This window comes from Anabrus simplex, chromosome 8, assembly GCF_040414725.1.
Source record: "Anabrus simplex isolate iqAnaSimp1 chromosome 8, ASM4041472v1, whole genome shotgun sequence".
In the NCBI taxonomy this organism is placed as follows: Eukaryota; Metazoa; Arthropoda; class Insecta; order Orthoptera; family Tettigoniidae; genus Anabrus; species Anabrus simplex.
Genome location: NC_090272.1, coordinates 121,558,005 through 121,583,643, shown reverse-complemented (window position 1 = coordinate 121,583,643; position 25,639 = coordinate 121,558,005). Strand labels below are relative to the sequence as shown.

The 25,639-nt window shown below is 40.8% G+C and overlaps 1 protein-coding gene across 1 annotated transcript in view; it reads right to left on the bottom strand.

Annotated features, from left to right (window-relative positions):
- LOC136878873 (dipeptidyl peptidase 1) overlaps positions 1-25,639 on the bottom strand; it is a 78,835-nt gene that overhangs the window by 37,352 nt on the left and 15,844 nt on the right. The window contains exons 2-3 of the mRNA XM_067152431.2: positions 15,382-15,561; positions 1,693-1,847 (exon numbers count right to left, since the gene is read on the bottom strand). Coding sequence (XP_067008532.2) covers positions 1,693-1,847; positions 15,382-15,547 — 321 coding nt within the window. The 5' untranslated portion in view covers positions 15,548-15,561. The remainder of the gene's footprint in view (positions 1-1,692; positions 1,848-15,381; positions 15,562-25,639) is intronic.

Here is a 25,639-nt window from a genome sequence, read left to right as displayed (position 1 = left end):
TCTTGAACAAGTTGGTAACTAGCCCGTTCCACGTTATTACCACAGGGACCATCGTCACCTTGGCCCCATTGTACATAAGTGAGAGTTCGTTGGCTAGCATCTCGTACTTTCTTCCTTTAGTGGTTTCAGTCTGTTTTAGGATATTTTTGTTTGAGATTCCAACTTCAATTAATAGGATTTCATTCTTTACAAGGTGATGTATCATCAGATCCGTTTTATTGTGTTCAATGCGAAGCTCAGTCTGTATGATGACGTCCGACTTTATTGTAATCCGCTGATTGGATATGACATTTTCAACTTTATAATTCTTTATTTTCTTAGAATTATTCAGCCCATACTTTTTGGTGAACATGAGATGCAAGCATCTGACAACATCATTGTGGCGTTTCTTGTAGTCCAAATTAAGCATTCGTCCACATTGTGTTGCCAGGTGATCTAGTGTCTTATTGCCCTGGTTGCAGTGTGGGCACCTCTGGAATATATTCCCATGACTAAAGAAGATGTTTCTGTCTTGTATCTTACAGAACATTCCTTCTTCCTGTGGAGATATATTCCCCCTCATTAGCCATAACGATGACTGTTTTACGTCAACAAATTTCTCCTGTTGTTCACGGAACAATGTGGAATGCATTGACTTAGCCATGATTCAATCCATTCGCATCTGTTTTTGTTTCTGCTTAACTACTTTTACCGTGACATCGTTTCCTTCCTCAATTAGGTACTTCCGTTTCAAATGTTCTTCACTCGGTCCAAGATGGGTTGCATTTCTTCTTTCACTTTCTGCGATAAACTTCGTTCTTGTGTTTGTTGCCAAATACTTACATAGTTCTAGTAAAATCAATTCGGCCTTCTCAGAAATATTTTGTAGTCCTCTTCCTAACTCATGTCTTTTCAGGTACAGTCGTTCCATATTACCTGCTGTTCTGACGATATTATGCTCTCTCAAGATTCCTCTCACCTTCAGGTCAATGTTGTTAAATTCTTCGTGCTCGTACGGGATCGGGCCAATATAATAGTTAATAGTTGACAACGCGTACTCATTTATTGCTGCAAACAGGTTTCTCGCGTTCAACTTTGTTTGGCATACATTTGTTACCCGTGATTCGATCTTGTTGGCTATGATAACTTTATTCTCGGGTTTAATTACATTTCTCGAGTCTTCTAATATTCCTAGGTATTTGTATCCTTCCACGTCATTTACCTTCTCTCCAAAGATATGGTTCGAATTGATATTGTTCGCTGACTTTTGCTGATTGATTGTAAAACCCATAATAATAATAATAATAATAATAATAATAATAATAATAATAATAATAATAATAATAATAATAATAATAATAATAATAATAATAAGAAGAAGAAGAAGAAGAAGAAGTAATCCTTCCCTAGCAGCCCATATTATAATCCATCCCTCACGTTCCTTGAAGATTTCAATGTAAAGAACGCTAGGGGCTAGGTAAATCTGTACAGATAATATATTTTCATTTGAGGGTATTGTTATATATGTATATCCCCTTTAAACAAAATAGTTAAACACCACCTTCAAATATACATGGTCATTTTTGTTTAGAATGCCAAAAATATTCATCATGTAAAATCCACTAGTGTACCTCAATGTTATACTTGAAACATAGTCACTTATTGCACTACAATACTGAAACCATCAAAATAAGGTAAAACAGAATCACTTACCTGTTTGTAAACTGAAAAGGAAAAATATGTCCTCTCATTAACTGTGACTTCAAATCCCTGGTTATATATCATGGTCCAGCGGCCTTCATTTCCATATTCATCTATGGCACGGTTTGGATACTGCAGATCTATTCTCAATTTCCGTAAAACTGCACCTGTGAAATGATTCATCATGAGATCAGTTATAAAAATATTCATGGTGCTACTTAAGGTAATGTGTTGAGAGGAAGGCAAGGAAGAAAAAGGAGTGAAAGAGAAAGTTTTGCACTACATATAACCTTGGCACTTAGTGGGAAAGAGTGGGTAACTCTATACCTGTTTCCTCAGGAATTAGGTGATTAGCCTACTCATTTCTGGTGTATATAACAGTAAGGGAACACTAACAGAATTCTGTAAAATATGTCAATAACGACCAAAATGTCAGCTAAAAGGGAAATGAGAGGTCTAAAACTTGGTGGCTGATAGAGGTATGAGAATAAAGCACAGGAGAAAATAAGCAAAATCAATGCATTTTATGCTGAAAGATATGGAAGCAGAACACCAACTAAAAGACTGCAAAGAATCCACATCTTGTTTCTAGTCATTCGACTGGGTCAGGAATGTAATGAATGAAGCCACCATCTAGCAGCGAGGATAGGAATTTTGCTGGCTGCCGAAGCCTGTCATGCTCCTCTGGGGCAATGATTATTGACTAACAGATGAAATGAAATGATACTGGAGAGTGCTGCTGGAATGAAAAATGATGGGGAAAACCAGAGTACCCAGAGAAAAACCTGTCCTGCCCCCACTTTGTCCAGCACAAATCTTACATGGAAAGACCGGGACTTGAACTACGAAACCCAGCAGTGAGAGGCTGGTGTGCTGCTGCCTGAGCCATGGAGGCTCTAGGAAAGGTTATGTGATATGGGTCGAATAAGCTTGCATTTGAGTGATGGTGGATTCGAACCCCGTCATCATCTGTACTGAAGATGGTTTTTCCATTTTCAGATCAGGCAAATGCCAGAGCTGTATCTTAATTAATTAAGGCTATGCGTGCCACCTTCCTGGCCAACCATTGCCTATCCCAGTGTCACCAAAAACCCATATGCGATACTGTAAGAATGTAGCAGCCGGTGGCTTTAATTAAGGTACAGCCTCAGCATTTGGCAGGTATGAAAATAGGAATTACAAAAAAACCATCTTCAGGGCTGAAGACAGTGGGATTCGAACCCACCACCTACTGAATGTAAGCTCATGACTACACGTATCTAACTGCATGGCCAACTCGTTCGATCTAAATCAATTATGGCAAGGTCAGAGGTTACCAGAACAAGTGTGAGAGTTCAGGGCAGATGATGTAACAACAGCAGGCATAGTAAGTCAAGACAAAACATGACAGTGCAGCAGGTACAGATAATGTTGGCAACCACAAGGCTGTGTCCAAATATAAAACATTACTGTCTTCCATTGTTTTTATACATTAAATGCAGTCTTAGAATAATGAGATAAAAGATGAAAACTAGTACTGTACTTTAGTGTTGGCTACTGAATACATGATTCGAAGCAGTGTATCGATTCATTTAAGTGTCCGAGTGAATCGATTCACAGGAACGGCGAGCTCACGGCTCATGATTCAGCTTATTCCCAGCGGACAGTGTTGAGTGGCGCACTCACTGGACGTTGACGGGAAGCCGAACTTCCACTGCAGCGAGACAGTGAATCATGGCACATCGAAAGAATCCTGAATGAGCACGGCTCAGTGAGACACAAGATACACATGGCTCCTTATTGGCACACTGGACACTGGCGGAGAGCTGAGCTTCCGCTGCAGCGAGACATACAGTGAGCCATGGCACACCGAAAGAATTGTGAACGAGCACAGCTCAGTGAGACACAAGTTATACACGGCTCCTTATCGGTACACTGGACACTGGCAGGTGGCAGAGAGCCGAGCTTCCGCTGCTGCGAGATTTACAGTGAGCCATGGCACACCGAAAGAATCGTACGCAGTCGCGGATCAGTGAGACACACACACGGTTCATTATCTGTACAATGGTACACTGAAAGAATCGTATGCTATAATGTACTCTCGAGCTCGGCTCATTTGAAAATAATACCCACTTGCATTCACTGTCCTCTTCTTACAGGGAGGTTTAAATAATAGATGGATTTATTTTCAGTGTTAAAAAGGTAGTCAAAACATAATTCTGAAGTAGCTAGTAAGTTGGTAGGCTATTACGTTATACTATTTATTAGTTTAATGAATCTTAGTATTATAACTTGGTTGACTTTTGACAATTAAATTCGACTCTAGCCTGCCCTATGACTATGAGTCATACTCATGACCACTCAAAAGTACCTGTTTTATGTTGAGGAGAACGGCTCAGTATTCTCTCAGTTCATATGTCACATCGTTGCACAAGACTTCAATCATATGTGGACAGTAAGTGAGCTGATTGACGCAATAACTTAACCAACAGTGTGTTGAATCAGAAAACCAGCGGGTTACTGTACATCTCGGGTAGCCTATACAAAATATGACGATTTTAAAAAAAACCTCAGCTGAGAGAAAAGTACATATTTTCAAAAATGACTGAGCGAGTAGGACGTGCGTTTAGTATCGCGTAGCTATGTGCTTGCATTCGCGGGATGATGGATTCGAATCCCACCGTCGGCAGCCGTTAAGATGATTTTCCGTAGTTTCCCATTTTCACTCCAGGAAATGCTGGGACTGTACCTTAATTAAGCCATGGCTGCTACCTTCCCAATCCTAGACCTTTTCCATCCTGTGTTGACGGAAACCTTCGATGTATTAGAGTAACTAGCATTTTTTTTTTTAAAGAAAGGAGTTCATAGTATGAAGACCAGATGGCAGCAGCGAGCACTGAATGCTGTTGATGCTGTCTTACCAGTACATACTACACAGATGCAGTAGGAGCGGTGACTAATATGCCGTGAATCGGATCACTGTATCGATTCAGTAACGTGAACGGAATCAAATGAATCGATTCAGTAAAATGAATCAAATGTTCCATCACTACTGTACTTGTTATATTTAAGTATAATGCTGTATTTAAATACTAATAATAATCATTGCAATCTATTTATCATGTGGAACTGAAATACAGATCAGTTCATCATCACCACCACTATTATCGTCATCATAAAAAACTGCATGCTCTTCAGTAAGGGAAAACAAAATGCAAAAATAAATGTTATGACCTCTGTATTATATATGCGAATAAGCCCATTAAGACTACGCAAAGTACTTAAGAGGCGTGCATTTGCCTTTTTCTGTGCCCATATTTCATTCATTATGTTACTGTGGGCTTCCTTTCTCTCTTCACACCAGATGGTTCCAGTCTTCTTCTTTGGTCTTTCCACTTGGTCAACTTGCCATTTGTGAATTTTGGATCTGAAGATTCCCCTGTTTTGGACATTTGCTGGTGTAATTCCTGCCTGTTTCAAATTAGTTTTGATTTTGCCAATCCATTTCATTGTCTTTTTTAGCTTTACGCCTGTTTTCATAGATTTCGACTGTTTGTTTGGTAAGTATGTCTGGATGCATTCTTTTAATATGTCCATAGAATCTTAGTCTGTGTTACTGTGAATATTTGTGTATTGTTTGATTTCCTGTCTGCTTCTAAGTTGGTATTGTCCGTTGGTGAGTTTTGGGCCTAGAATTTTTCTTATGATTTGCATTCCTTTTTCTCAATAATTTCAATGACTGCTTTCCTGTTCAAAATTAGCATCTCTGATCCAAAAAGACATTCTGATTTAATAACTGTATTGTACTGTCTTAGTTTTATGTGCTTGGAGATACATTTTTCTGTTATAGATATTTTGGGTTAGTCGATATGCGGTTTCCATCTTTTGGCATCTAATTTAATTGGCTTTTGTTTCGAGTCCATTTTCCTGAATTGTTTCACCAAGATATTTAAATTTTGATACTCGTTTAATTTTGCCATATTTTGTCTCCACGAATTTTGGTGCATGTTTGTTGCAGGTCATGTATTCTGTCTACCGAGCTTGATAGCTGCAGTCGCTTAAGTGCAGCCAGTATCCAGTATTCGGAAGATAGTGGGTTCGAATCCCACTGTCGGCAACCCTAAAGATGTGTTCCGTGATTTCCCATTTTCACACCAGACAAATGCTGGGGCTGTACCTTTTAAGGCCGGGGACGGTTACTTCCCACTCCTAGCCCTTTCCTGTCCCATCGTCGCCATAAGACTTATCTGTGTCGGTGCGATGTAAAGCAACTTGTAAAAAAAAAAAAAAAAAAAGTGTTCTGTCTTTTCAAAATATACCTGAAGGCCAACTTTTTCTGCAATTTCTTTCAGGAGTTCAATCTGATTTTGGGCCGTTAAAATGTATCGGGTTAATATTCCTAGGTCGTCCACTAATGATAGGCAATCTATCGCTAGTTTTCCTCTGCCTAAAGTGATTGGTTGGTGAATTTTGAGGACCAATTTCTCTTTGCACCATCCTGTATCACTTTTGCAAGGACGCAATTGAAGAGTATAGGTGAGAGTCCATCTCCTTGTCTTACTCCCGTTTTGATTTTAAGGGATCTGAGGTTTCTCCCATGAATTTAACCTTGGACTTCATGTCTGTTAGTGTCTGTTTTATGATTGCAAGTGTTTTCATGTCTAAACCTTGTTCTTTCAATATCTGGAAGAGTGATTTGCAATCAGCTGAATCATAGACTTTTTCAAATCAACAAATGTGCAGACTAAATTTTTGCTACAAATTCTCTGATGTCTTAGGATTAGCTTTAGGTTCAAGGTTTCCTCTGGACTTGATCGGCCTGGTCTGAATCCTGCCTGATATTCTCCGATTTGTGGTTCTAGTTGTTGTGCTCTATGAAGAAGACACTGGGGTAGAATTTTGTATGCAACCAATACTAGTGAGATTCCTCTGTAGTTATTTACATCTGTTCTGTCTCCCTTCTTGTTTAGTGGGTGAGTTAATGCATTTTTTCAGTCTTCTGGGATTTTTTCTGTTTTCCAAATGTCTTGCATGATTTTTGTGATTTTTTAATGGTGTTTGGGCCTGCTGATTTGAGGACTTCTGCTATGATTCCATCTTCACCTGATGCTTTATTGTTTATAAGTCTTTTGATCTGTCTTATGATTTCTGCTTCATCTGGTGGTAATGAATTTGGATTAGTATTTTCAGGTTCTTCTGGGGAAAATCTTTGTGTTTGTTCTGGACAGTAATTCTTTAAAATATCTTGCAAGTTTCTCGCAGTTTTCTTGGTTGTTTAGTTCCAACTGTCCGTTTTCTTTCCTGAAGCAGAGACTTTGTTGTTGATAGCCTGCAAGCTTAGTTTTGAAGTTCTTATAGAAATTTTGTGTGTTGTTTCTTTCAAAGTCTTTCTCATTTTCAAATATTTGATCCTTTTCAAATTTCCTTTTGGTCTGTCTGATCTATTGAGCTGCCTCTTTTCTCACTGCCAGGAATGTTTTGTAGTTATTCTTCATCTTTTTGCTGTTCCAGTTGTTGTATGCCTTCTGTCGAGATTGGATTGCTTGTTCACATTCGTCATTCCACCACGGGTGTCTCTTCCTTTTCTGCAGAGGAATTAGTGTTTTTGCTGTTGTATGCAATCAGTATGCTTTTGAGTTGTTGCGAATGTTTTGCCTCCTTTATCTCTAATTCTTCTGTGAGGGATGGTTGAATCCTAGTGGGGTCAAATTTTGGGATTAGTGGGTTCTTTTTTGTGAATCTCTGAGGTTTCAACTGTAGTTTTATTCTTGTCAGGTAATGATCTGAGTCTATGTTCACACCCGTTTTAACTTAAACATTCATAATTTCTCTGTGGTTTGGATAAGAGATTGCTACATGGTCAATTTGGAATTCGCCGATGAGTGTATTCGGTGGTCTCCATGTTATTTGTTTTGATGCTTTCTTTCTGAAGTGTGTTGGCATGATTTTAAGGTTGAATATCCTGCAGAGTTTGACGAATCTTTGTCCATTTTGGTTGGTCCATTCATGAGCTGGGAATTTTCCTATTGCTTTTCTGTATATTATTTCTTTGCCCAATTGTGCTTTGAAGTCGCCCAGTAAGATTTTGACGTGGTTTGGAGGAATTTTGGGTACTATTTCTTCTAGTGTTTCCCAGGATTTGTCTACCTTTTTGTGATCTGTTTTATTGTCCTCATTGATTGGCATGTGTGCATTAATTAGTGTGTATGTTTTATTTGCACACTTTACGATGACTGTCATTAGTCTATTGTTTACAGGCTTCACATTTGTTATTGACTTGAGTATGTTTTCCTTGATTGCAAAAAGCGACTCCAAAAAAGTGGTGTGTTTTTGAGAATTCGTTTGTCTCTTTTACTTTTGAAGAGTCTGCAGTTCCTGAAATCCATTGTGTTTTCATTAGTCAGTCTTTTTTCTTTTAGTGCCAGTATCTGTATTTTTTTGTTCGTTTAAGGTTTGCTCTAGTTCATACAATTTTCCAGCTCATATGAGAGTATTTATGTTTAGTGTTCCGAAAAAAACAGGTTTTGCTGTTTGGGTGAAGTTGACCAGAGGCCTCCGATTCCCTATGTTTGCGTGTCAGTCCAGACTCCCCAGAATCCGACAGTCAGGTTGTACTGTTCTTGACAGCAGTGGATCGGTTACCACCTGGGGTAATAGTTGATTTCTAACATGCCTCATAGTACTTACCGGTAATTATCACAAGTTCAGATCATGGTCCAGTTTTTAGGACTGGAGTGGTGAGTTCCAGAACATGAATTTCCAACTGCAGCTCTGGTGATCAGACGCTGACCACTTTGCCGCTTGCTGCAAGTCAGATGCGAAGTGGATTTGAGTTGGCTCTTCCTTCTTCTTCTGCCTTAGAGGCCGTTGACCATTTTTCCCTTTATCTCAGTTGATCTGGAGGTGCTAATTTGGCTATGCCTTATTCACACCTGTCCTGCATATCTACAGGAACTTCTCCTATCAGCCATTGGGATGTGCTGTGTCAGGGTTGAGGGCCCCCATCCCATTGTCTCATGCAAGGTTATGCTTAACTCTTACTCAATTCAGAGCTAAACCCCCACACAAGCTGACCAGGTACGGTATTATTATTATTATTATTATTATTATTATTATTATTATTATTATTATTATTATTATTATTATTATTATTATTATTATTATAGCAACAATAAAAACCAAATCACGTTTTTCTTAGTTGTTTATTTCATTATATTCATATAATTCCAACCTCGCTCACTGCCTTCTCACTACTGGCGTGGCGAGAAGAATGACCTATATATTTAATATATGACCTAGTACAGTAGAGTAGCTGTGGTGTAGTGGTTAGCGTGATTAGCTGCCACCCCCGGAGGTCCGGGTTCGATTCCCGGCTCTGCCACGAAATTTGAAAAGTGGTACGAGGGCTGGAACGGGGTCCACTCAGCCTCGGGAGGTCAACTGAGTAGAGGCGGGTTCGATTCCCACCTCAGCCATCCTCGAAGTGGTTTTCCGTGGTTTCCCACTTCACCTCCAGGCAAATGCCGGGATGGTACCTATCTTAAGGCCACGGCCGCTTCCTTCCCTCATCCTTGCCTATCCCTTCCAATCTTCCCATCCCCCTACTAGGCCCCTGTTCACTATAGCAGGTGAGGCCGCCTGGGCGAGGTACTGGTCATACTCCCCAGTTGTATCCCCCGACCAAGAGTCTGAAGCTCCAGGACACTGCCCTTGAGGCGGTAGAGGTGGGATCCCTCGCTCAGTCCGAGGGAAAAGCCGAACCTGGAGGGTAAACAGATGATGATGATGACAGTAGAGTAGGCTTTGACTTAACAGCGGCTGGTTTTGGCTTGTCTTGTAGGTCTACCTACATTCAGGAGGCAAAGGGGCTGGTTCCCATCCCCATCGTCGCGTCGGTTGTCCTGAGAATGGTTTTCCATGGTGTTCCATTCTCCTGCACTAAGGCGAATGCCAGGACAGTTCCTATTATAGGCCACTGCCGCACTCACATCATGAACATAAATTTCCCGACCCTTTGAGACGGCGTACCCGTCTAGGAGGCCCGCCGTACCCTGTCCGGGCACGGAATGAAAACTTTTACCCCCTCCCCACCATATTTTACATAATCATTCATGTTAATAACGAAATTATCCAAATATTAGAGATTCCGTTTCAAAACATGTATTGATTTCTCCGTCTCTAAAAATAACATTTCCTCTGTTCACCCAGATGCTTTTCCTGAACTTTTTTTTTTTTACAAGTTGCTTTACGTCGCACCGACTCAGATAGGTCTTATGGCGACGATGGGACAGGAAAGGGCTAGGAGTGGGAAGGAAGCGGCCGTGGCCTTAATTAAGGTACAGCCTGGTGTGAAAATTGGAAACCACGGAAAACCATCTGCAGGGCTGCCGACAGTGGGGTTCGAACCCGCTATCTCCCGAATACTGGATACTGGCCGCACTTAAGCGACTGCAGCTATTGAGCTCGGTGATCTTAAAAATAGACCCTACCTGCGAAGCGTTAAGTTTTCCTCTAGTATGTAATGGCATGCGGTGAACACATTCGTTACCCCAGCTGCAAATTATTTATTAAAAGGCAATCCCTCTCTAAAGCCAACATTACTATTTTATAGTGATGTGCGCGAGTGGTGCCTGGAATCGCGGTACTCGACTCTTTCGAGCCCAGGCTCGGGCTCGTTTCGCTTGCGAAGACTCGATGACAGCATGACGTCACACGTTCGTTCTCTCGCCCGCTCTTGGATGGATGGAGCATATGTACAAGTGGTCACCGAGGTTTTGTGGGATTGCGATAGACCGGTACGATATAAATATTCTTAATGAGGGAGCAAAATAAATAATCTGAATTTGATGATGACTTGCGAAAAGTAATACTACAAGTATACGCATAATAAAGTATGAAAATATCCGTTCATGGCGTCTCTCACCCACTCCACTGAACATGCCCTATATTCCAATAATGATAGCACAGATTATCTTGCCTTCAGCCCAACTTGGCAGGTTCGATACTGGTTTAGTCCGGTGGTATTTGAAGGTGCTCAGATACGTCAGCCTCGTGTCGGTAGAATTGCTGGCACTTGAAAGAACTCCTGGGTGACTAATTCCGGCACCACGGCATCTCCGAAAACCATAAAAATATATGTAGTTGGACGTAAAACTCATAACATTATTATTATTATTATTATTATTATTATTATTATTATTATTATTATTATTATTATTATTATTATTATTATTATTATTTAAAATCACTGTCACGGTGTCCGGCTCCATGGCTAAATGGTTAGAGTGTTGGCCTTTGGTCACAGGGGTCCCGGGTTCGATTCCCGGCAGGGTCGATAATTTTAACCATCATTGGTTAATTTTCCTGGCAAGGGAGCTGGGTGTGTGTGTTGCTTCATCATCATTTCATCCTCATCACGACGCGCAGGTCGCCTACGACGTCAAATCAAAAGACCTGCACCTGGCGAGCCGAACCCGTCTTGGGATCTCCCGGCAGTAAAAGCCACACGCCATTTCATTTTTTTTTTCACTGTCACGGTATGCCTACAATCGTCCGAGGGGACAGGTGAATAGTTTATACTTACATCATACTTTCGGCAGATATAATGTAGGGTATTAAGATTAGGCGTCCAGAATTGTACACGAAGCAAATCATCAGATAGAACGTCATTCTGTTCTAGCTAAACAATGAACGCAATGAACAAAATACACCCTCCGTTTTGACGTTTATCATTGCAACACATGACTGTACAAAGGAACAAAATCGAGTGTAGTCTTTAGAAGTTGAGCGAAGGTCGAAGAATAGCTGCGGGATGTAAGCAGTATATATATATATATATTTGCTATTTGCTTTACGTCGCACCGACACAGATAGGTCTTACGGCGACAATGGGATAGGAAAGGCCTAAGAAGTGGAAGGAAGCGGCTTTGGCCTTAATTAAGGTACAGCCCCAGCATTTGCTTGGAAAACCATCTTCAGGGCTGCCGACAGTGGGATTCGAGCTCATAGCCGCGCGCCCCTAACTGAACTGCGTGTTTCTGTGGTGATTTGTAGTGTAGTGTGTGAATATGAAGATGAGAGTGTTGGGACGGACACAAACACCCAGTCCCCGAGCCAGGAGAATTATTCAGAAGCGATTAAAATCCCCGAACCGGCCGGGAATCGAACCCGGGACCCTCTTATCCGAAGGCCAGTACTCTGACCATTCAGACAACGAGTTGGACAATAACAATAAGTGATACTACAGCACATGTATGTTTCTGAACGCCCTACACATGTATCTTTGCAATAAATTCTCTGGCAGTAATATTGTCATTATTTCGCACAATATTATTACGGTTTTCCTACAAGGGCGTCGCGAGAATAAAATTTCACAGTTATCAACAAATCCCTGGTGGGTAATTCCAGGCTGCAAATTAATAATAATAATAATAATAATAATAATAATAATAATAATAATAATAATAATAATAATAATAATAATAATAATAATAATAATAATAATAGAACACTGCCGTTATCGACATTAGAAAAGGTCCCCACCACAGTGTGGAAATTGTCCCCATCCCACGCTCATCTTCGGTCCTATGTGTCTATCATTCAAGTTGACTGCTTGTTAGTAAGTCATAAATATTTTGCCTATGATTATGATAATTATCGTAACAATCAAATGATTGACGACCGATGACTCAATAAAACCAATCATCAGCAGCAAACATATTGCAATCCACATCACAAAAATATTCTGTGAGTGACCCTGAATGCCGTGAAATCCAGTACAGTACAATAGATTTTAGTTCTAAGACATGTCCACAGATAGCGACACTAGTATGCTTGGACTCGAGTCTGGAGTCGAGTATACCGATTCTAAGAGCACATTACTCGATTCTACTCGATTCCGTCGCTAGCCCATCACTACTATTTTATAAACTCACTCGATAACTACGCGGGAATATAAAAAGCAACAGATCAGAGAATAAATAAATAAGATTCCGGTATTAGTCCTTTGTGGTGTAGTGGTTAGCGTGATTAGCTGCCATCCTCGAAGTGGTTTTCTTTGGTTTCCCACTTCTCCTCCAGGCAAATGCCGGGATGGTACGTAACTTAGGGCCACGGCCGCTTCCTTCCTCTTCCTTATCTATCCCTTCCAATCATCCCATTCCCCCACAAGACCCCTGTTCAGCATATCAGGTGAGGCCGCCTGGGCGAGGTACTGGCCCTCCTCGCCAGTTTTATCCCCCGACCCAAAGTCTCACGCTCCAGGACACTGCCCTCGCTGAGTCCGAGGGTAAAACCAACCTTGGATGGTAAACAGATTAAGATATTAAAGAACGCACTTATTATGACTCACTTGAATAAGAATATTTTCAACCACATACTCGTACGTATTTCCAAATTGATTTTCACGGCAGTGACGGTACCGGTACCATCAAATTTTAAGCTACAGCAGTTTTTTTTAAACGTACTTGAATTAAACACACCTTCGTAATAGTACAGTTACGGTTTTCACAGAAATATACTTACTGGTTTTTAACTTTAAAAGCCTAACCTAAACCAGATACAGCAGAGACAATACGTGACACTCAGCGAGATATCGTGGGACAGCTATTAGAGCTCTCTCTAGGGGATTGACCTGAGAACTACTGATCCTGTCATACGAGTACGTGTATTCGTGTGTGAAGTGTTTGGTGTTATTTATGCGTTTTCAGTGAGTTGATATAATTAAATAGTAGCGTGTGTCATTCCTTGATATCTCCTCTCAACATGAGGGGAAAGGTATGTGCTGTGTTTGGCTGCAGTAACTATGAAGTAGAGAAGAATGCGCGGTCTTTCTTCCGTTACACTCGTGACAAAAAAATGTAGGTAAGTAATATTGTGTTTGTGTACATATATATATTCTTCCAGTGACAAAGAGATGTTTGTAGTACTTCATAACCTTCTTACCTGCTCGACCCATATTTTAACTGGCTTAAAATATTATAATACGCATATTTTATTGTATCGTGCAGCAGTTAACCTTCAATACCGATGTGTTGTTGTAGGTGTGATTTGTGGGTTTGATTTAATTCAGGAAAATACATATGTATATGTGTGTGGCTGTTTGTGTTCCAAGTTACCCCATTTGGAATACCGTAATGCGTTGTCAAGCACTGAACAAAATATGGGTGATCTAAGAAATGCATACATTTTGTTGAAGCAATATGATAGTGCAAATTTGTTTTACCCTAATATAATAGCAGGTATTGCTTATAGGGAAGTTTTGAATGTTTTTGATGCTAATTGTATAGATTTTCTTTCTGTTAGTAGGCTTCATATTAAGAGGAAAATTGTCCAGCTTTTAAATGTTAATTCATTGCATCATGTGTGTAAGGAAAGTGCCGATATTTTTATTGACAAATGTCTTAATGTGATGATAAAATGTTTTTAAAATGAGAAAAATGACAAATCTAACCGCAAAAGTTCAGGCAGGAATGCTAAAGCAAAACAAGTAATGCATAATTGAAAGATGAAGCCATTTCAAAGCAGTCCATTTCACATCTTGTTTATATGTCTAATTTCAGTCTTTGAATAATAACCTTTTAAATAATTCTTCTTTCATGTATCCAGAATTGCTTTAGCAACTTCGAAGGTAATATCTCAATAACACTTTCTTTCTAGACGTAATTTATTTGTCCATTTTCGTATATGCATTTCCATTGATATTTGAATTTAGCGCTACTTTTCAGGTCAGGTCACTAGGGCCGCCAGCGTCGAATTGTCTCCCTTTTTAACAAGGCTAAATTTGTAAGTGCCGGGTATTGTCTCTACTGTATTTGTCTAAACTGAATGAGCAAAATTTAGCAGGTATTTTACCGTTGCCGAAGTTTTACAGTTTCGCTCGCTTACTGAGAGTAAACAAACGAGGGGAAATATTCCTCACGACGTATACCACTGCTATATTCACGAATAATGCCACGGAACTCGCAAAAACTTCACCTATAATCCAAGAGGAACGCTACAAAAAATTCACAATATACCACGATTACAGGCAAACCCACTCGTACAGAACAACCAACCAAATACAAAATTATTTTACTTCGCGCTTGGCTTTGTATCCATGCTGGGCAACCTAAATATTTTTCCGCGTGCATCGAAAAACGTACTCCACACGTGCCATCAATGAATCCCTACCAAAAACTTCATACATGCCGAAATCCAAGAATAAAATCAATATTGTTATTACAATTGATTATTCATAAAATGGCTATTTTAATTGTAAGACTATCTGCAAGTGGCTGTAGTGTTTTATCTTGTAGCCTCTGGTGTGTGGTGCTAAACACTTCGAGTGTTAACTATAACGACATTTATCCCTAGCTGCTCTGCCGCCGTAACCTCGAGTGAGGCCAACAGCTATTACCTCGCAACCCCAAGAGAAAGAGACTTGAAGCTCATGCGTCAACCAAGCGACTTGAATTTCGCTGGGGTAGCTCTCTTTCGCGCCGATAAAGAAACCCAGCTCGCTGGAGAAACCCGGACTGCAGCAAAAGCGAACAGATGATTATCGAGACAGCTGTAGGCCAACTTGCCTTGACTTAGTTGTTTGCAGTTTTTATAACTTGATAAAGAAACGTTTTAAGGAATAATAAGAAAATGCTGGGGTTCAGTGCACGCCACTGCTAGTTTGTCTCCATTCTCATCATTAGTTTGTTCTTAATTGTTTTAGATTACTGTTAGGATACTTACCCATTTCATCACAGTCTTCCGTTTTCGTATTGTTACGAACTCCTTCATAGAAGATCCATTTGCCTTGCACATCATTGTATGAGCAATTGGCGGGCGTGTCTGCTGCGCTCTGACAGACGAAGAGTGCAGCTACAGCCAGCACGAAGACAATACGTTCTCTAACCATGGTTCAGAAACTCACTGGAAAGAAATAACGTTAATAAATAAATAATCAAAAACATCAAGCAAAATTAAAAAAAGTTGTTGCTGGCATTGCCGCGGCTTTTAGGCGTGATGACGTCAAACAACAGCTAGCTTCTCAAAATATACGTTAATTATCAGGGTTAGGATTTTTAGGTGCACACCTTTTTTTTGTTAGGGTAAATTAAAGCTGTTTGGAAATATATCACAGTGTGAAATTTTGTTTCTAGTTGCGAAAAAGGCATTTTTCACTCACCTTTTCCCCTTTTTTGGGACCTTTATCCCCTTTTCCCCCAACTATGCCCATAATCCCGTCCCCCCTTTTTTTTCTTTTAAGTTTAATTCCAATGTATTCTATAAGGTTTCTAATCAATATAAAATATATAACTTTCAATTAACGTCTCCTCAGCTTACTGTGTACGTGCGAATAGTAAGCCTACCTCTTTCAGTAAACACTGCGCGGGAGTTGAAAGCACACCTGCAAGAATGGAAAATAATTGTGTGTTCGACAAAAACTCTTTCTCTCGCTTTGCCGCTATAATGTAGCCTGCCTGCAGTAATGCAATTGACGATGAGTGATTCTATCCCAGCAGAATCAGTAGCCTGCTGTTCGTGAATGTGAGTTTGTTACTGTGGGAGACATCATCTGTTCGCATGGAGGCGGAGAACGGTGACGCAGAGATGTCAGCAACCGCACCCGCGTAGCTCCGAGAATTGAGACTGGGTTCTGCTCAAAGCTACTAGAAATAGCTGAGACTGCAGTTTAGAGGTGGGCTAAACTGTTATTTTCCAATAACATGTTCCAACATTCCAGTTTCACTGAGATAACATGTTCCAGAAACATGTTATAAAAATAGCATGTTCCAAAACTAGCAAAGCATAATATTACTTAACGAAGTTGTTACTAGAAGGCGCCAGATATCTTGACGGGTGAGTGATACAGCGCTATCAGTGGAAGGGATGGTCTCTGACCATACACTCACGTGTATTTATAGTATACTACATCGACAGCTGTATGAATTGGGTGTGAAAATAACCGGAAACCCTCCACTTATAGCCGCGACGTGACGGTTTCGATTAATTACTGCCGATAAAAAAAATAGATGATACAGAAATAGGACAAAACTGAATCTAAGAAGCATTTTATATGTACACTTGGCTCGCCCCTTGTACTAGACCACCGGGCGAGTTGGCCGTGCGATTAGGCGCGGCTGTGAGCTTGCATCCTGGAGATAGTGGGTTCGAATCCCACTGTCGGCAGCCCTGAATATGGCTTTCCGTGGTTTCCCATTTTCACACCAGGCAAATGTTTGGGCTGTACCTAAATTAAGGAGGTGGCCAGTTCTCACTCCTATTCCTTCCCTATCTGATCTTCGCCAAAATACTTAACTGCGTCGGTGCAACGTAAAGCCAGTTTAATAAAGCAATAATCATATATAATCACATATAAAGTCAGTGAACATAAAGTGCATATGGCATAGATTGCAAATGGTTATAAATGCCTTTTGTCGTGAAAATCAGGTCTCGAATTAGTACACAAAACAAATAAGTTGAAACAATTAACAAACCGCACAATGTGCGTAATCAAATTCTTCACTTGACAATCGTACCGGTTTAAGATCACATTCGGTGATCAGTAAATCGAGAAGGAGAAGGCAATACAAAATATCACACACTGGAACAAGACCACACATTTTAGGAACAAATTTATCAGGATGAATGTTTTAAAAACAACGGATGTCTGTTTCCCTGTGACAGATTGTGGTGGTGGTTGAGATGACTGGGGTTTCGCCTGTGGATGCGGTGGGTATGTCAATGACTGTTCCAATATTTTCATTAAAAACTGACTGCATAGCAGGCCCTAGTTGATGCAGAGTCATCTTCGTTACATTGTGACTACCGGTAGAAATTGAAGAGAATGGGTTTGAGTGGGCTCCCAGATTTAGACTGGGAATTTTGAAATTAGTGACTGTAGACTGAAAACGAATACAATAATGTTATTCGCTTTACGTCCAACTAACTACTTTCACGGTTTTCGGAGACGCCAAGGTGCAGGAATTTAGTCCCGCAGGAGTTCTGTTACTTGCCAGTAAATCTGTCGACACGAGGCTGACGTATTTGAGCATCTTCAAATACCACCGGACTGCCAGGATCGAACTTGCCAAGTTAGGGCCAGAACGTCAGCTCCTCAATTGTCTAAGCCACTCAGTCCGGCAGACTTAAAACAGCCTTAATCAGGAATATCATAGGAAGTGAATTTATTGACATTGTCATTCACTGAGAAATATGCCTTTATGTCGGATAACCTGTGTTCGATCTTTTATTCATTATAAACCTCAGCAGAGTTCTTTCTTAACGTTACGAATTTACAGAATAACGATACGCTTCAGAAATTATAATACTGTGGTTGTCCTCGGTGTGGTGGAACAGTGTTCTACAGAGCTTAGGCTGTTGCCTCCACGGAACATTCATTGCAATGGAACAGTGTTCTACAGAGCTTAGGCTGTTGCCTCCACGGAACATTCATTGCAATGGAACAGTGTTCCACAGAGCTTAGGCTGTTGCCTCCACGGAACATTCATTGCAATGGAACAGTGTTCTACAGAGCTTAGGCTGTTGCCTCCACGGAACATTCATTGCAATGGAACAGTGTTCTACAGAGCTTAGGCTGTTGCCTCCACGGGACATTCATTGCAATGGAACAGTGTTCCACAGAGCTTAGGCTGTTGCTTCCACGGAACATTCATTGCAATGGAACAGTGTTCCACAGAGCTTAGGCTGTTGCCTCCACGGAACATTCATTGCAATGGAACAGTGTTCTACAGAGCTTAGGCTGTTGCCTCCACGGAACATTCATTGCAATGGAACAGTGTTCTACAGAGCTTAGGCTGTTGCCTCCACGGAACATTCATTGCAATGGAACAGTGTTCTACAGAGCTTAGGCTGTTGCCTCCACGGAACATTCATTGCAATGGAACAGTGTTCCACAGAGCTTAGGCTGTTGCCTCCACGGAACATTCATTGCAATGGAACAGTGTTCCACAGAGCTTAGGCTGTTGCCTCCACGGATCATTCATTGCAATGGAAAAATGTTCCATAGACCTTGGGCTGTTATCTCGACAGAACATTCATTGCGATGGAACAGTGTTCCACAGAGCTCAGACTGTTACCTCAACAGAACTCTCGTTGCGATGGAACAATGTTCCATAGAATAACAACGAAACGTATTAGGACGCGCGGTTGTTACCTCAGCAGAAAACTCGTTACGGTGGAACAGTGTTCCAAGTACACGGTATTCAATCAAGAACCATGCTAAGTTGTAATGAACTAAAACAACTTCAGCAATTTTTTTTGCTATTTGCTTTACGTCGCACCGACACAGATATGTCTTATGGCGACGATGGGATAGGAAAGGCGTAGGAATTGGAAGGAAGCGGCCGTGGCCTTAATGAAGGTACAGCCCCGGCATTTGCCTGGTGTGAAAATGGGAAACCACGGAAAACCATCTTCAGGGCTGACGACAGTGGGGCTCGAACCCACTATCTCCCGATTACTGGATACTGGCCACACTTAAGCGACTGCAGCTATCGAGCTCGGTCCTTCAGCAATTATCAAGTAATGTAGAATGACGGAATGACTATGAAATAATGAAGGGTTGAGGAAGAACAGCTATCTATTACAAATATAACAGGGTTAGTTGAGTAATATGTTATTCTGGTAATATGTTACCAGGCTGGAGCACTGTTATCTTAACTGTTATGTTAAATACCGCCCATCTCTACTGCAGTTCCAGCATGAATGAGAACATTCTGGTAACTGTCGCGGTGTTATAAGAGAGTGTAGGCAGCAAGTGAGCGAGCGAGCGCAAGAGTGAGTTGTGTGATAGTCGCATTGAGTTAGCAAGTGAACTGGTGTTGGCACCTTGTTACATTACTAAACGAGTGTACTACTACGAGTAAATTTTACCATGACAAAGGTGTCCAGTGCCCAATTTATTGCTCTGGTTCAGGAATTCAAACAAGATTTCATAGACACTGATGTAACTGTTATGCGATATACTATTTGTGATTCAAGAATTTTGTTAGATGAAAAACACCAGCGAGATTGCATCAAACAACACATTTCCAACTCTAAGCTTCAAACGAACAAGACTCTTCAAGCAAACAAATCGCAGCAACCTCTATTATGAAATGCGTTTCAACAGAGTTCTTCAAAAAGTCAAAATTTGAAGGAACTAAACATTGATTTGTGTGCAGCTCTTACACAAGCAGGAATTCCACTCAATAAGGTGAACCATCCAGCCTTCACAGGATTTATTGGAAAAATACACAAAGATGTCAATGCCCGATGAGAGTACTTTAAGAAAAACTACATGGAGCCTGTTTACCAAGAAACCATACACAGAATCAAGGAGAAAGTGTCTGATTGTGATGTGGGAATCGTGGTGGATGAAACCATAGACTCAGTGGAACAATATGTTTTGAACATTTTTTTTTTCCTTAGCAGGGAGAACGTTAAGCCCATGTTGTTAAAAATGTAGGCCTATGAGGTGCAGAAAGCCAATGCCAGTACAGTAATGCAATCGATTATGGACTTCTGCCCAAAACTCTGACCTACTGGTATCGAGTTTGAAAAACTTCTTCTTGTGGTTACGGACCAACCTCCATACGTGGTTTCAGTTGTTAACCAATTGAAACTTTTATTTCCTAAGTTGAAGCATGTGACATGCTTGGTTCATGACCTTCACAGGATTTGTGAATCCATAAGGAACGAATACGACATCGCAAATCAATTCATCTCTGCCCTGAAGAAGATTCTACTAAAAGATCCGAGTCCTGTTGTCGCCTACAGGAAAACAACTGGCCTGCCCCTTCCAAATCTCCCGCTCATTACTCGCTGGGGATCGTGGAATGAGTGCTGCTATGTTGTGTGAGAATTTTGACAAAATTAGAGAGTTTGTGCTTTCTTTGGATCCAGCCGACGCAGGTGCAATTTCCAAAGCACAGCAACTTCTGTTACCCGAGAAATTACATAATTTGCAGACAGAACTATATTGTGCCCATAGTTAAAAGTACCTGACTGAAGTTATTAAACGATTAGAAGAACAAGGTTTGGAAAAGAAAAAACAATGGGATATTTTTACTTCCGTGAGGGAGCAGTTAGATGGCTTTGTCAAAGACAAAGTTGAGTCTAGTCTTCAGAAGAATACAAACATTGAGGAATTCGCCATATCACATTTCTAGAGTTGCCATTCCGAGTGAATACAAGGTTTGCCCCACTGGTGTCTGTGGACGTCGAAAGAAGCTTTAGCATCTAGAAAGACATTCTATCTCCTAATAGAAACAGACTTACTTTTAATAATGTAGAGACGCTTAATGTCTTGAAGTACAACAGCTTCATGTTTTTCCTTCTTTTAATGAGTGATAATTTAATGCACTAGAATAGAGGAAAGATAAATTGTTGAATTAGTTGAATAAACTAGCACCTTTTGTCCTTTTATTTACCTTATTCGAGCACCTTTTCCCTAACTTTTTTCATCTGAACTTTGCACCTAAAAATCCTAACCCTGTTAATTATATCCAAACCAAACCCCATGGCACTACAGCCCTTGACGGGCCTTGGCCTACCAAGCAATCGCTGCTCAACCAGAAGGCCTGCAGATTACGAGGTGTTGTGTGGTCAGCACGTCGAATCCTCCCGGCCGTTATTCTTGGGTTTCTAGACCGGGGCCGCTATCTCACCGTCAGATAGCTCCTCAATTCTAATCACGTAGGCTGAGTGGACCTCGAATCAGCCCTCAGGTCCAGGTAAAAATCCCTGGCCTGGCTGGGAATCGAGCCCGGGGCCTCCGGGTAAGAGGCAGGCACGCTACCCCTACACCACGGGGCCGGCTGTTAATTATATACCTATAATGTATAACACGTGGCGTTACAGTAGAGAACAGCGGGGAGAGCAGTGGACCGAGTAGGCCTACAGCCATCACAGGAGTTTCGCATTACCAACAAAACAAAAGGAATTTTATACAAATGTTTACACTAAAAGTTGTTTACACTATTACAATTGTGATGTTTGGGACATCACTGAATGTTTTTAATTATTGAACTATATATTTAATTGATAAGATGTATATATTTAATCACTGATAGGTCATGTTTAAATTAATATGTATATATATATATATATATATATATATATATATATATAGGGCTTTTATCATCCATTTCAATCATCATTTCATTTCTTTGTATCGCAGTTATAACGTATTCTGAACGAACAAATTATTGGGTAAAGTATTTCAACATCATGCATATTAATAACTTGCAGTAAATTTTCCAATAGCTGTTGTGAGGTGACCAGAGTCAGCAGGCTAATTTCAGCCCAATTCCAGGAAAAGTACGTCATCTAGGTTACGAGAGACCTTACCCTCTCTACCTCATGAAGAGACAGTTGATACATTATTAACACCCACTTTTCAAACTCCGCTTCGGGACGCGTTATTTCAGCGGGAAAGTTCAGCCTATGTGAATGAACGTAATGAAGCAACGTGATGGATTCACAGCAATACATTGGAGAGGGGATGAGACCTCGAATCTTACTGGACCATGTGATATGGCTGATGGAAGGAGACTTTTGAACCGATATATACCACCGACAAGGGCTGGAGAGGACATTCAGATTCAGATTCTTATTAGCATTAGCATTCGTTTTCACATTCATACTCGTATTCTTAACTCGTGAGCAGATTGTCACTTGTATTCGGACATTCTGATGCTGATTCTCACGCTTGGAAGATACTCTTACTACGATTCTACGTCTACACATCGGAGAAGATTTTAACTTAGTTCACTTCGCATCTGAGTATATTCTACTCAAAAGTTACTCTAATTGGGACTTGTTATCTCAATGACGAGAGGTAGTCAACGGGAGACCGGTTCTGACTAGTATAGGGGAGGAGAGCTTTTATTATGAATTTAGCTACGCTACTGTTCCGTAATACGGAAGAATACGAATGTATTCTCTCCATGAACATAACCCATGGTGGTTTTGCACTTAAAATTAGGACTCATTATGACTTTATGTAAGGAGTACAGTAGGAAGTGTTAAGGACAGGAAATGTAGAAGTAGGACTGGAATCCAACAACAGAGAAGGCAGCCGGTACGAGATCCACATATCATCAGCTTCAAGACAACAGAGTCTACATATGGTGAGCTTATGGCATAAGTTACTGCAAGTCTTCGCGCAACGGTTCATTTTAAAAATTAACTTCATTCAATTTTTCTTTTGCTTCCGTAAGTTCAGATGTCGTTAAAACGCCGTTACGTCACGTTTTTCATCTTAATAAATAGCTGTTTTAATTTGTATTTAATGAAGTGATTATTAATGATCCTTAAATTCCAAGTTAGTGTACTTAATGATTTGTGTTCCGTTCACCTCACTCCTGGGAGTTTTTTGAGTCTCATTACGTATTATTATTATTATTATTAATTATCTACTTTTGTTTTCAAGCCATAAGCTTGAAGACGGCGCCCTTGGGATACTGTTTATGGAGAAACAATGACATATCATTTATTTATTTTAATATTAAAGTGACCCGCCACGTTCTAATTTTGTCATACATCTGTGGGCCAAGTGGGTACGTCACACAATGCCTACATCAAAACTTCCGATTAAATATGAGGGATAATATTTATTAGCAAAAGAATGTCATTTATTGCATCTAAATCGGACAATGCGTGTAATCTCAGTCCCTTTTGTACACCCAAAATTGTATTCCAGTTATCCACAATCCCCCGACAGTGCACGGAACCTCTCCCACCTGGCACACCTTGGGCTTGCCTTCATTCTTCCCCTGAAGGGGGAGGCGGACCTCTTAGACGGTGACGCCGTCTCTCAGGCCAGGAGATTTGAAATGGAGGAGATTTGTAGTGAAAGTGAGAGGGTTGGCGGCCGTGGCCTATACTAGGAACTGACCCGGCATTCGCTTTAGTGCAGGAGAACGGAAAAAAAAACCACACAAAATCATTCTCAGGACAGCCGACGGTGGGGACCAGTCCCCCTCCGTCTCCCAAATAGAGAGGCGAAGAGTCACGGCTGGTCCGTGGTCACCCCTCCTCTGCTCGGTTGGTTGGTCGGGGTGCAGAGCTGTCGGAACACGGACCAGCCGTGGCCTGTTGTAGGCCGAAGCCTACTCTGCAACCGCCGACCTATGCCCTACACGTTAATAGTTAAGTAAACGGACGAAATCCATCAGAACGACACGCCAACTTTTCTAGCCTGGATCCCTACCAGCAGGCCGAAATATGAAACATCATGTCCAAAAATACGTCTTCATTTCCCAAGAAATCGTAGGAGAGTTTCAGAAATTAACTTTACCTCACGTTACAGACACTGTAGGAGTTGAACGACCTTATCCACGTGTGGATATGTTCCATATCGCTGAATATTGAACTTTGGAATAAGTTCAGTAACGATATCACACATAGGCACAAAAAACATATCTGCCAAGAGCTAACCAATGACCTGCAACAGAGAAAGTGCAACATATCGCTCCACGAATGCACTGATTGGGCGGATCGTGATAATCGCGAGAATTTCCGAATGTTTCCAGTGAATACCGAAGTAACATGCATAGCGAGCGCTCTGGTTTATAAGAGAATGCTCCTCTCGCAGTAGTAGGTAAACTGTAGATCTCGCAGCTCTCTAGAACAGGGGTTTCCAATTGGTTCGGGCTCGAGGGCCACGTTGGAAACCTTAGGCATGATCGCGGGCCGCACTTTAATAATAGGCCAATTTTCGTAAAATTCTGCAAAAAGAACTGAGATACCAGTATGCATAGTTCAATTAAAATGAAGATTTGATCATTTCAATTGCTTAAAGTCTATTTTTCAATTACATAAAAGAGTGAAATTAAAAATAAATACCATTATACTCAGGACAATTGAATTTTGAAGAAGTGCACCCAACAATGTCAGTTCATTTGAATTCATATTTGACAAATGACAAAAAAAGAAAAAACTAAAGACAAACTGAAATTAATAATGTAGTCGAAACCAAACTTAAAGAAGGACAATTTAGTAGGAGTAGTGTGGTCGATCAGCTGCATTTACAATTGAACGAATGTCTACCTCCAGTTCTATTGTTGCTAATCTCAAAGATGCAGCAAGCAAGAATCTGCAAGTCGATTTCTATATTGATTTTTAATTAATTTCATTGAATAAAAAACACTTTCACATATGTACGTGCTCCTAAAATTTGAAGTCATTTTAGATCAAATTGTGTGGGTATTTTTCCCTGGATAGCTTTAAAAAAAGTGTGATCCCTTTTCTCGTCTGGTCTGTAGGAACGTATTGGCTTGTAGATCACATAGTTCAAGTTATCGAGAAAAACAACAGATAGGGAATCTGCCACCTGGGCAACGCCCAGACCCGCGGTGTTGCTCACATGGGTACGACGCACGGGTACTGGAAAACCAGAGCGGAACCACTCTCTGCTGCTACTAATCACAAACCTATTTCGTACTTAATATGGTGGTACTACTCCCAGGTACAGGCAACCCATGGTGTTCCCCACGTGATGGTACGAATCAAAAGTAGTTTCATGGTTCTAATTCAATCGTCCCTTGGTCGCCCCTTTTAATCGCCTCTCACGACAGGCAGGGGATACCGTGGGTGTATTATTTGTCTGCGTCCCCCACCCACAGGGGGTAACATGTGGATTTGGCTCAATTTTACTTATGAATGCCCTTCCTGAGTCAACTGTATGTAAAGGGATGAATTTATTGCATCTCTCTGTGGTAATTGGTGTGGTGTGGTGTGCTGTGTGCGAATGAAATGGTGTTTATTAAGACAAGAGGAATTAACTAGAAGCGGCTAGAATTTCCAGCCCGGTCGCGAATCAAACCCTGGACCCTCTGAACATAAGTTCATTACTCTGACCATTCAGCCAGCCAAGGAACCAGACCACTCGATTTACATATCCTTTTGAGAAAATTGACTGCATTCTAGTCACGCTAAGGTAATGTTTTTGAAAACCATGTCACCTCTGAATGTAAGTAAATGGGTTAAGTGCATTTAAAAG